The 12677-nt window shown below is 33.0% G+C and overlaps 1 protein-coding gene across 6 annotated transcripts in view; it reads left to right on the forward strand.

Moving 5' to 3' along the window:
* Positions 1-990: 990 nt before the first annotated feature.
* brm (ATP-dependent helicase brm) overlaps positions 991-12677 on the forward strand; it is a 677861-nt gene continuing 666174 nt past the window's right edge. For 5 of the 6 annotated variants that reach the window (XM_090410652.1, XM_090410651.1, XM_090410655.1 and 2 more), the window contains exons 1-2: positions 991-1120; positions 7760-7907. In XM_090410652.1, coding sequence (XP_090266778.1) covers positions 7767-7907 — 141 coding nt within the window. In that variant the 5' untranslated portion in view covers positions 991-1120; positions 7760-7766. The remainder of the gene's footprint in view (positions 1121-7759; positions 7908-12677) is intronic. The other variant, XM_090410653.1, reaches the window with a different exon arrangement.

A 12677-nucleotide genomic window follows, 5' to 3' on the forward strand; every position in this document is an offset into this window, starting at 1 on the left:
TTAAAAACAACAGACAAGACATATCAGTCCTGTCATCACATTTCTCCATAACAAACCATATCATTGAATAGGACAAAAGTTGTACCCCTTACATAGAAGAAGACTACCATTCTAGAATGTTTAAAGAAGCAGCCACAGTCGCACGCACTACAGATAAACTTAACAGGAACCAAGGTTTAATACTTCCAGAGATATAGAAAACTTAGATCTCTGAACACACAAGAAATGAACTTTAATGCTAACTATAGAAACTTAGCAACAACCAGTAAATCATGTACACGCGATACGTGTATTATTCACGTTCAATGCTATTTTAGTTTGTAACTACAATTTTTAGAATTTACAGTTAAGATCTATTTTTGTGATATGTTTTAACCTCAGTGTTTGTACCCTGACGATGCCAACAGCTTAAGTTTGGTGAAACTAGTCGGTATTAAAAATACTTATCCGTTTACACTTGATCAATGTTCCCAAAGAGACATTATTATGTTTGTCGACTTTACTAAAACTATGACTATGGATATTTATGAATGTGTCTTTTCATAATTATCAAACCATTTTTAAACGTTTTGGCGTGTATCTTAATTTTTTTTTGCTTCCTTACCAACCAAAATCGCATCATATTATTGTTATTATTATGTGACACCTCCAGGGAGTCCAAAGGCTCATCGATGGAGAGTGTAGTGTGCTAACATGATATTTAACATGTTTAGACGAATAAAGAAGTCGTTATATGTCCTTTTAAAATCCTTAATCAAATTCTTTAATTAAAAGGCTTACATAGCGGCTCCTTGACGTAACTAATGTCCTAGTGCTGCGTCAATAAAACATCCCGAAGGTTATGTCTTCCTAAGCTCACGATCTAATCAAATGTTTATTTGGATATTAATCGACAATCATGTCTTTTGATAGTGATTTTTTTTTTTTGTTTTTTAAATATTAATTTTTAAATATTATGCTGTAATATTAACTCACAAGAGGGCAATACTTCTATCGTTGTCATTGAAAATGGTCGCCATCAAAGTGATTAGTAGATATAGGAAATATGCCATTCAGCTTAATAAAGTGTATATATTAATATTAAACTTCTAGGTTAGTTAACATTGGCTGGAATTTAAAGGTATTGAAATTAACTTAATTTTTGATATGGAAAGTTTGAATTTATTGGTGCCTTATTTTAAAGTTTACACCGATTGTTTATCGATGTCGTTTTCAGCATTATTTTATATATGTATAAAATTTTATTTGTCGGATTTAAAATTACCGTCAGGTTTTGACATATTATTATTTGCGTCATTGAGTATTAATTAATCAAATTGCTAGTTACACAGCAGCTGTTTTATGTCAAACTATTTGAAGCAGCTGTAAATTCTTTAATCTGAAGAATAGAAATAGCAGTAGTTCATTCAGCAGCAGCCGCTTTCCTGGTGCTGATTTAATGCATGGCGTGCAAAACATCCATATAATTTATCTAGTTGGACAGTAGTAGTTACTACTCAGGAGCATTATCTAGAATAATGTCCTTCCTCCCTTAGAAATCAGGCTTTGTAGTCTCAAACGACTGCAAACTTCATGCCGAATTTACCGTTTATATTTTCAGCTCTGAATTAACACTGAATGATATTTTTTAAAACTAGGCTCTTAGCGATGTTAGTGCACATCCATCATGTTGTTGTGCCTTGGGCACTTGATCATGTTATTCTGGATAATGTCCCTACAAAGAAATCTTGAACTGCTGGAAGTAGTGAGACTTTCATGGAGACCAACAAAAGTTCTCATGTTGTAGGACCTGGTGAAGGTAGGAAATAGATTCTTGTTCATTATGCCCCAGACATCATCATTAGACAGGAGTTAATCTTGAGTGATGTGACACTTGGGATAAAATAGATGATCAGATAAATGTGGTATTTGCATCATCTTTTAGAAGCTTCTGTGGCTATGTAACACCAATGGCCTTTTGTCAGAAAGACAGGGTTTAAATCCTGTCTAGAATGTAGAGAACTTGACGTGGGCTAAAGTAAACTAGTTTCATATACTAGGTAGCAGGGTTTTTCTTTCCAAACAGTTGGATTCAAACTGCCTGCAGTTTACAGACATCTCATAGTTGTTTTTAATTCAAAACATGCTTTGGATGTAGGTATTTAGAATGGTTTGTACCACAAAAGGCATTATCTAAAAAATTGATTCAAATTTTTTAGATAAGAGAAGCAGCATAACATAATTTTGAAACTTCTGAAGTTATTAAATACTTTTTTTTTTTTTTTTAATAATATGGCAGTTAAACTTCCTATCTTCCTAGAGGTTCAACTTCTTATGTTAAAGTCAGATTTAATCTATGTGTTCTTCTCTTATTTCAGTATATCCAGTTTACCCATAGAAATCCAGGCTGTGATACAAATGAAGATTTCTGGTAAGATGTTCTTGAAAACCACCTGTTACACAGTCATGTTATTTTTCTAAAAGACTATCAGAATGCTGATGTTCTGACTAATGTGCTAGGTTAAATGTTTAAATTTACTATAATGTATAGAATCTGTCTTGACCTATTGATACATACACATTGATTGATACACATCACTCAAAGAGACCTACTAATCTCTGAAATTGAGAATATTCAGACCTATTTATAGAACATTCTTAATGAACTTTTGAAAAGCTTATATCTAGAAGTGTCTCTCTATTTTTTGAATATATCTCTTTCTACAGCAGAGCAAGGAGAAATAGATATACCATTGAAAAAAGATTGAAACTGGTAGCCAAGTTTGATGCTTTTTTTTTCCCTTCTCATAAGAAAAACTTGCATCTGATATTGTAAAGAAATTGGTGAAAAATATATCCAGCTGTTTGCTTACTGCTGATGAAGGTGACATTACTTGCTAAATGTGAAATAAGTTAATGCCTTTGCTCTGAAATGAATTTCTTATACCAGATTCATAATTTGTGTAGCAAAAGGAAATCAAGATCTCCCTGCATGAACAAACCAGCATTCAGTTCGGAAGTACTCAGATTCTTTATATGAGAAAACCGATACCCTTTTAAAGACAATACAAACCATCTTGGAGGTGAGCTGGTATCAAGAGTCATTGTATGTAGACATAAAGGATGAGTAACTCTTGTAAAGGATGCGGATGAATATATACTATTGCAATATTTGCAGAATAATTAATGGAGAATAAAATCACAACTGACGGTTCAGTAAAAGTTTAGATAACTGCACTTTTTTTTAGGATATACTGTTTTTTTTTTTGTTTTTTTTTTAAAATTAATTTATTTTTGTGTTACACCCATCCACAAAAGGTTTATTTGTGAATTTATAGTGTATTTGTACCATGGATGTGCTGAGGATTTTTTTTTTCTGTTGATTTTATATATTTTTTTATTATTTTTATTTATTTATTTTTACTATATCTGGAAACTTCTCTAGATACCAGACAAGTAACTTTTTTTCAACCCACTTCAGGCCGTATTGGACCTAAAGTGGCTTGTTAAGAAACTTCATATGTTATTGGAGGCTGAAAGTTTCTTGTTAAGAAACTTTTGTGTTTTCTGGTCATTCATCAAGACTGGTCTCTTGAGATTCATAAGGCTGACAATACTTTGCATCTAGTTGTGAAATACACCTGCCCCTCATTTATGACATAGCACAATACTTTTGTAAACTGTTAGCAGTTGTTATGGATAATTATCCTTCATTCTTAGGGAGTATATCTTTTGCCAGCCTACTGACCAACTTTTAAGTCCCAGTGTAGTCATGGATGTTAGGAAATTTCTTCAGTAGCAGATGAATTTCATCACCATCACTCGGCTTATTAGAATCCTGAGGCAGCATGGAGAAAAATGTCCCATGCTCAGTTTCTAGAACAGGATTCCTGGAATATCTAATCCTTAGCCCACCATGGTATTTATTTCATATATAGAAGGACATTTACTGTATTTTTTGCTTTATAAGATGCACTGTTTTGTACTTAATATTTATCTGAAAATTAGGATGTGTCCTATAATCTGAATGTGTCTTATAAGCCGGTGTGTCTTATACACTGATGTTGTTTTTTATGTATGCACAGTTACAGTGTGTCATCGCGTGTCAGTAATGTGTGATCAATTTGAATAGTTGCACGGTCATTAGCAGTCACACATTTAAACTAGTAATCAATACATTATTATATTTAATTTTTTTTTTTATAACTCATGGATTCTACAAAGCACAGACATAGCTATACAATTGTGTTTAAGTGTAATGATACTTTGGGCCTCTGCCTACAGAAAAAATGGTATGATCTTGGAGGAAACAAGAGCAACAATTAATAGAAGCAAATTCTAAAAAAACACATTCTCTGCAGAAAACTGGCAAAATAGCCAGAAATTGAAAATGAATTAAACACTTGGATAATGGATCAAAGAAGACCGGGTTGCTGTGTATTTACAAAACTGATTATTCAACGAGAAAAATTATTGGCAACAGAAAGAAATAATATCGATTTTACAGGGTCATCATGGTTCTTTAGATTTCCAAAGAGACATGATTTATGCATGTCTGCATTATTATGCACTTAGGAATAAACAGATTAACACACTGTCTATGCTTTCAAATGAAAATAATACTGTATAGTGAAAATCAAATCCTCACAGATACTATAATACTGCTCAGTTACAAGCAATACAAAGTATTTTTAATTGTAACACTAAATACAGTACATACAGTTAGTCTGTGTACTGTGTATTTGCCAGAGTGAAAATAACAGTACAGTGAGAAACATCCCTTCCACAGATCCATGCTATATAGATACAAGCAAAAAATACTTCTTATTGCATTATAAATTAAAGATGCCACAAAATTATATTATTGGTTTAATCCTTTATTCAAGTATGAAGTATCTTCACCACTGGGCTGCTTGTATACAGAAGGTAACACCTTCACATTAATTGCCTTAGTATCTCATAATGCAAAACACATTTCCTTTCAGAAAATTAATATAGTAAACCTGTGTTCATTTTTATAATTTTTTCTTTTTTCATTCATTTTTTACCTGGTCTGGAAATCCTGTTCTAGAGACCAAGCATGGAAATTTTTAAGCCTGGTTTCCAGACCAGGTATTGAAGATGCAGCAAATGAGAAGTGTAAAAAATGAGAATGAAGATCAATTTCATTGCTTGGTGTGAGACCACTAATCCACTTACTGGAGGCCTGATATCGAGCAATCAAATTCATCTTCCAGCTAAAGACAATCACAAACATTCATGCCCATAGCAAGATTTGAACCCTCAACCTGTTGGTTGGAGAGCAAATATGCTAACCACTTGGTCAAGCAGATTTACTGAAATTTGCATCCGTAGGCTCTTTTAGATGTTTATAGAATTCTCTGTTATAGAAGTCTGAATTATTATTATTAGCTTCAGACGTTCATAGAGTCACACATCATGGGTGTCACACACTCAGTTCCTACTTCCCGAATTCTTATGGGAAGACTACCATGCTGCTGAAAAAAGTAACAAGTGGCTTATATCAAGTTTCTTCGACATGGGAACTTCGGTCTAGCCAGCTATGCTTTAGCTACAGACCATGCAGTTCATTGGAAGTAAGTGTGGTCTGACATTGTTTTTTTTCTGGTTGATGAGTAAATAGCCTCTTCGTTCTCATCCAGTAGGCTATGAGTTCAAATTTCAATGTGAGCATGGGTGTTTGTGAATGTCTTTAGATGGTAGCTGATTTTTACTGTTTTGTGTGAAACCCTGGTTATTGCACATTTAATTGTAAAATTCATAAAGAAGATGATCCTCTTTGACATACTGTTGATTGTATTAGCTCTCTTACTTACTGCCAAGCTAAGTTCTTATCTCAACTTTTAGCTCTCAAATTTGCAATTTTCACTCATTTTTTAAAAACTCAAATTTCCTGATCAAAGTTTAAAACTTATCCCTACAACTTATTAATTCATGGGCAGTTTTTGATATCGACTCTTTGTATATAAGTGTTTTTCTTCAGTTATTATCACAAGACTTCTCTCCATACATAGTCAAATTGTTTGACTTGGGTATACTATATTTATGATGTTTTTACCATCTTGAAGATACTCTACCCTTGTTTTTAACTAAAATTAATAGCTGACATCCTTATCAGTTTTACCATGGAGATAGAAAAGGAAGTAAAATTAGCTTTACTAGGCCTTCTTCTCTCTCACTCTACTTCTAGTATACTGACGACCTCTGTTTATTGCAAACCTACCTTCACATGCCATTACATACAACAAGATTTGGCACATTATCTGCTCCAATAAATAGGTATAATCACAACCTTGTTAAATCAAGCTCACATTGTATTTTCCAACATGATCTCAAACTAGAACTGAGCAACAGTTGATGTATTATCCAATAGACTGGCTTTTCCTCAATGAAGATGCGGCACATTTTGGATTCCTACGAGCCTGCTCCTAACAACTCAGAACTGGTATAGGGCATTCCACCATATGCTTCTAGCATTGCCAAATGTAGAAGATCCTCAAAAAATACTTACTAGTAGCTACTTTTTCCTATCAACAAACTCTCCATCTGTTACCTTTCATCAAAAATAAATGGTCTCCTCTTTCCCTCATGCATGGGTACCAAGTTCCCTGTGATTGCCATCTCTTTAACTGAGGACAAATGTGATGTTCTATGAAGAAAAGACTACAAGAACACCAAAACACTAATCATATATCACCTATAATAAGCTTGAGAATTCTGATTTAGTACATGGAGTTCAACACTGACAACAGTATTGAACTCCATCAAGACTTCATCTACTTCACTGTTGCCATTTCAGATTTGAATGCTTCAATTAGAGTACTAAAACATTATTACACCACCTACATTTAAACATGACTTCCTCCCCTTAGTAAAAATTTGGGCAAGTCTAATTCTTATCAGTCATAAAGCTGTAGTTTTTTTTTTTTTTAAATCACATCTTGCTATCTACTGTACTTGAATAACAGGTACTGTATTTGAATAGCAGGTAAGTTTTCTGCATTTAACCCTTTCAGAATGAAATTTGGATTTATTGACATTTTTTTTAAGTTTCAATGTTGGCTGAATGCAAAAGTGGATCTCACTCATCATCTCATCTTCATTATACCCTCTTTTACCTTGCGGTGTTGAGGGTTTATTAATCAGACCTCAAACCGTTCACAGGATAAGGTGGTCAGCCCTATGTCCCGGCATATCCTATGTCCTGTAGTGTTGAGTTCTCAAGGCCAGTTTGTCTGCTTTGCAGGATGCAAAAGTGGATTGGTAATTATATTTGAATTATCCTGTTAGGCAAATTATGAATTTTCCAAATAAAATAACACACACACACACACCATAATCTTAAGTAACAGTATAATTCCAAGAACATGCTGATGCCTTTCTTCTTTTACAAATATCACAATTTCTTTAAAATAATTGAAAATTTTAGGTTGCTGTAGGATTTTATATAATTACATTGTTTTATTTCTATAATGATATATTTAAATATGTCCTTACCTCAAAGTTTTTCTGGCCTTTGCATGTTTTTTGAACATAGTTATGAAATGGGGTGCTTAGATTGTTTCTGGAATGATAATAATATAGTGTCATGAAGATTATTTAATTCATTCATGGGTTCAGATGTTAAGGATAATATTTGTATCCTCCTTGATCTTGCTATTAGATACAGTTAGATTCATTCTTTCATATGTTATTTCTGTTTCTTAGAATAAAATCATACTAAAGAAGAAAAAATTTATATAATTGTTATTTTTCCTAGCTAAATTATGTCTTCTGGTGAGGAAAGTATCATGCGTCCTCCATCAGGTGGGATGCCTCCACAGCAGCCTCAAACAGTACAGCAGCAGCCAGCACAGCAGCAGCAACAATCTGCATATCCACCTGATAATCTGCACATGCTTCAAAAGGTATTACTAATTTAAAACATCTCACACTGTAGAACTGTTGAACAAATTTTCTGCTTACTTATATCTGTTTCTGTAAACAGCTTCATTTTCATTCTTTCTTTCAAGGTTATTACACAATGGTTAGCATTCATTGCAGAGAATTTATGGAGACACTAACACATGTGTTGAGCATAGTTTTAGCTTCATTTTCAGTTTTAAAATTCATGCTAGTTTATTTTTTTATGATTTTCACTTGTGTGGCCATAATTTTGTGATTAAAGAACACTGTATAATGGAATATTAGTTAAGGATTAATAAGAACAACTGCTGTTGGTAGTTATCTCTTTCAAAGATTCTTTGAACATCAAGTATCCAAAGTTCTGTGTTGTGTGTACTTGCATCAGTTAAATATTGTCAGGTTATTTCCAACAGACATTGGATTAAGATTCATCATGCACTTAATGTGTATGATAATGTACATGAAGTGTTGTAGGTGAATGGAATTGCTGCAGTGCACTGTGAATGCAGGGAATGTTAATAACTTAAGTTCATTATGATAGACATATTGCTGGTTGAGTGGGCCTCCCATGATGGATCTATTGACTCCATGGAGGTTGCCAAAATAATGTCTCATACATTGTTTCTTATAACTTACATACTGTGCTGAAGTGACCTTAGCCACTGCCCAGTGGTTGAAGAAATGAAAACTTCCTGAGTGCTATGCTAACTATGTAACTATGGGATATCAATTTAGCTACTTTTACAAAATCCTGAGATCATAAATTCATCATTTTTTTTTTTTTTTTAATGTGAATCCCATGCACAAAAGGTGGTCACAAATACTAGCAGCAGGATTGCAATATTCATGGTCTGTTGTTTGACTTCTCTTTAGCTGACCATGAGAGCATTGCTGAAACAGTTTTAAAATGCTAATTTTATAGTCTGTTTTTGCTGTTGTTGAGTGATTTATGATAAACTTCCATTGAATTGCAGATTTTGTTTAATTCTTCTTTGGATTGTGTGTGTGTGAAACAGCATCAAATTCCTGATACTATGATAGTATTGCATGAAAAGTGTATTACTAACTTTCTGTTGACATTTCCAAATTAGTTTATTATCTCTCAGGACTCCAGTGTTTTTTAGATCCTATATTTTGGTCTTCAAACTCATTTCTGATTTCATCAATCCATTTAGATCTTGGTCTTCCACCTGGCATACTAGCATTACATACCTGTTTTGCTAACCTTTCCCTTCCCATTCTGTTTAAGTCTTCTTAATATATTCATTTTATTGTGTTTTACCATTAGTGCCATCTGTTCACTTTATATATATCAGAACTCCCTTATCTGTGGTCTCCAGTTTTTTATTTCTAATCTTAGATCCATGAGTTAAAATTGTTTCAAAGATTGGTTTGTATACATCTAATTGAGCATTTGACTGATCTATCTCTTATTCCATATAAATTTATTTAGTTGACTCCCTATCATAACATCTCTATAATTGTCAATTTTCATATTTGTTTTGCCATCTTCACTAGAAATTGTGTCTAAATAGATGAAGTGTGTTACTTTTTTTTTCATAGAGGCAGCTGATGTTTCAGTATTCCTTCCTAATTTTTTATTCAGTATATTACATTGTATATTATATTACATGTGAGAATTACAATTTTTCTTAGCCAATCTCAAGTTTGGTTGCATAAATCTAAACTGCAACACTAGGGAAGTTCCTCATAATTTTTCATAGTCTTTGCCTCCCCTTTTTGTTCCAGCTGATTTTTATACTGAAGTTGTTACAGCAGTTATCATTTTAGTTAAGAAATCTTGAAGACTTGTACTGGATTTATTTATAAGTATTACATTATCTGCATAAATTAAAGAGCTAAGATTAACATTTCCAATTTTGACATCATGCATAGTACCACTGTTCTTGATAATGTGATTAATGTAGATGCTGAATAATAGTAAGCATAGTGTTGTGTACTCCTGTCTCATACCCTGATTTAAACATCAGATCATCTTCCTATATTTCAGTTCTGCTCACTGACTAATAGCTCACATGTAGACTATATTACCTGATATAATGTCCAATTTATATCATATAGCTGTATCATTTTCAACAGCTTTCTCTTGGTTCCTTGCTGTTTGTTTTTTCCAGATCTACAAAATTTGAATACAGATTCTTGTTATATTTCCATTATATAATTCTGAAAGTGAAAATCTGATCCTGACAACTTTCTGCTTTGCCTGAACCCAGCTTGCTCAAGTCTGAGTATTCCTTTCAATTTTTCTTAGCCTATTCCCAAGTTTGGTTGCATAAATCTAAACTGGAATGCTAGGGAAGTTCCTCATAATTTTCACATATTTAGTTTTCTTTCCCTTTTTATAGCTGGACACTATGAGAACTCTATTCCAATCACCTACTGTATTTGCCTTCTGACCAGGCCTTCTGAATTATGCAGTGCAGCCACTTGAAAACTTATACTTCCATATTTGAGCATTTTGGTGAATTATCATCCCAGCCACTTTTCTACATTTCATTTTTTTGTCTTTTTCTACCTGAAGTATTAATATCATTCCTCCTGAATATTTTCTCTCACTATTCTGTCATTTCTGGTTTAACAATCTTTCTGAATAATTTCTCCCATCATCTTGGACAGTGGTTCTTTACATGGACGGTAGTGCCCTCCTGGGGATGCTGTGAATACTGAGGAAAGTGCTAAGTGTTATAATACTACTAATATAATAAAAAGTAAAAAATTCCATATTTAATCTAACATCAGTGTTTATATTGTAATTTTGGCAACAATTATTTCAGAATGTACTGGCAATACTGTCCAAATTTGTTCACTACTTATTTTTTAGAATTTTTACATTGAAAGTTAAGTAATTGGGCTACTTTTTTTATCTGAATTTTCTACATTGAAAATAATTAATTTGGGCTATTTTAGCAGAATCTACTACTTTTATAAGCTTTATCTGCTATATCTGAATTATTCCTAATGCCTATTTGACAACCCTGGTTTGCAGATTAAATCTAGCCCGTGGTATCATGTGGTGCACTTTGTTGATGTTGTATGGCACTGTAGTCCATTAAATGAGTGAAAAAAGAAAGTATTGTCAATATCAAACGAATATTTAAAATATGGACTTATACGTCTATAACTATATACGTCTATAAATATCGAGCAGTTACCAACGTGCTTAATATGCGAAAAAATTTTCTCAAACGAAGGAATGAAGCCTTCAAGAATGATTGAGCATTTAAGAACAAAGCATCCAAATATAGCAAAAAGGATGTGGAGTACTTTCGCAAATTAAAGACTAAATTTAAAAATTTTTCAGGACTTAAAAGGTTGGTTGCAAAACAACGTAACCAACAAGAGAAGGAACTTGTTGTGTCTTGCAAACTTTCAAAATTAATTGCCAAATGTGGAAAGCCACATACTATTAGCAAAACTCTCATCTTCCGGCTGTAAATGAAGTTTTAGATATGATGATTGGCCCAGGCAAAAGTAATATGTCGTCGTCAATACCTTTCAGAAATAGTTCAATATCAACAAGAATTGACGAAATGGCAAAGGACATTTAAAAAAAAAAAAAAAAAAACTGTGATGATTTAAAAAACACAGAATTTTCTTTGCAACTCGAAGTAACTATGTGGCAACTAAGCTTTGTTAATATCCTACGCGTGATTATATAAATACTAATGAAGAAATTATTCAAGAGTTTCTATTTGCTGAACAACTGAAAATTGATGCAAAAGGTTATACAATTTTTAAGGTCGTTAAGGAATTTTTTAATGCTAAAAACATTCCTCTCACAAATATTATTGCATGTGCAACTGATGGAGCACCAGCAATGATTGGTCGTCACTGTGGATTTATAGCACATTTAAAAGAAGCAGTTCCAAATATCTTTACAATTCACTGCATTCTTCATAGACTTCTTAGCCAGCTACAAAACATCTTAGTGGTAAATCACAAGACTTTGGATGTTGTTATAAAGTAGTGAGTAAAATAAAAGCACAGTCATTGATACCTGTATTTTTTGGGAACTTTGCCATGAAAATCAAGAAGAATTTGAGCATCCTTTGCTTCACACTGAAGTTAGATGGCATTTGTCTGCGACGGTGGTTTGGAAATGTCTGCGACGTTTCAAATGGAAACGTCGTAGACAGTTTCAAATGGAAACTGTCTGTGACGCTTTAATGATCTCTACGATACTGTTACGGAATTTCTTAATTCAAGTGATGAGAAAATGTGTAATGTCCTAAAAAAGGAAAAAGTTGACATTGTATATCTTTCCGATATTTTCACCAAATTAAATGAGGTTGACATCAAATTGCAGGGAAGCAACATAAATCTTAAGCAAAGGGAATTATATAAATGCTTTAATCAGCAAATTAACATTCTACAAGCAGAGCATTGCAAGATGAGATTTTCTGCAGTTCCCAAGTCTACAAATAATAGATGATGATTTAATGCTAGATACAGATTTGGATTGTTATTGTTCCCATCTTCTGAACACTGAAAGAAGACTTGATGATCAGATTCAAAGACTTTGATTATCTTAAAATACCCAATTGGGTCATAAATCCATTTCTTTCTGCTGCCACTTCTGTTCATCCAAATTTGTGTGAAGAATTTATTGACTTAAAAAATGATTTTGAAGCTCAAGTACAATTTCAGCAGCGTGGGTATGAAAGATTCTGGCCAAACAGTCAATGCAACTATTCTCAGATTTGGCAAGAAACAAAATTACTGCTCATTGCTTTTCTTCTTCATACTTGGTA

Source organism: Typopeltis vanoorti, chromosome 20 (assembly GCF_054136105.1).
Source record: "Typopeltis vanoorti isolate ZY-2024b chromosome 20, IOZ_Tvanoo_1.0, whole genome shotgun sequence".
NCBI classification, from domain to species: domain Eukaryota; kingdom Metazoa; phylum Arthropoda; class Arachnida; order Uropygi; family Thelyphonidae; genus Typopeltis; species Typopeltis vanoorti.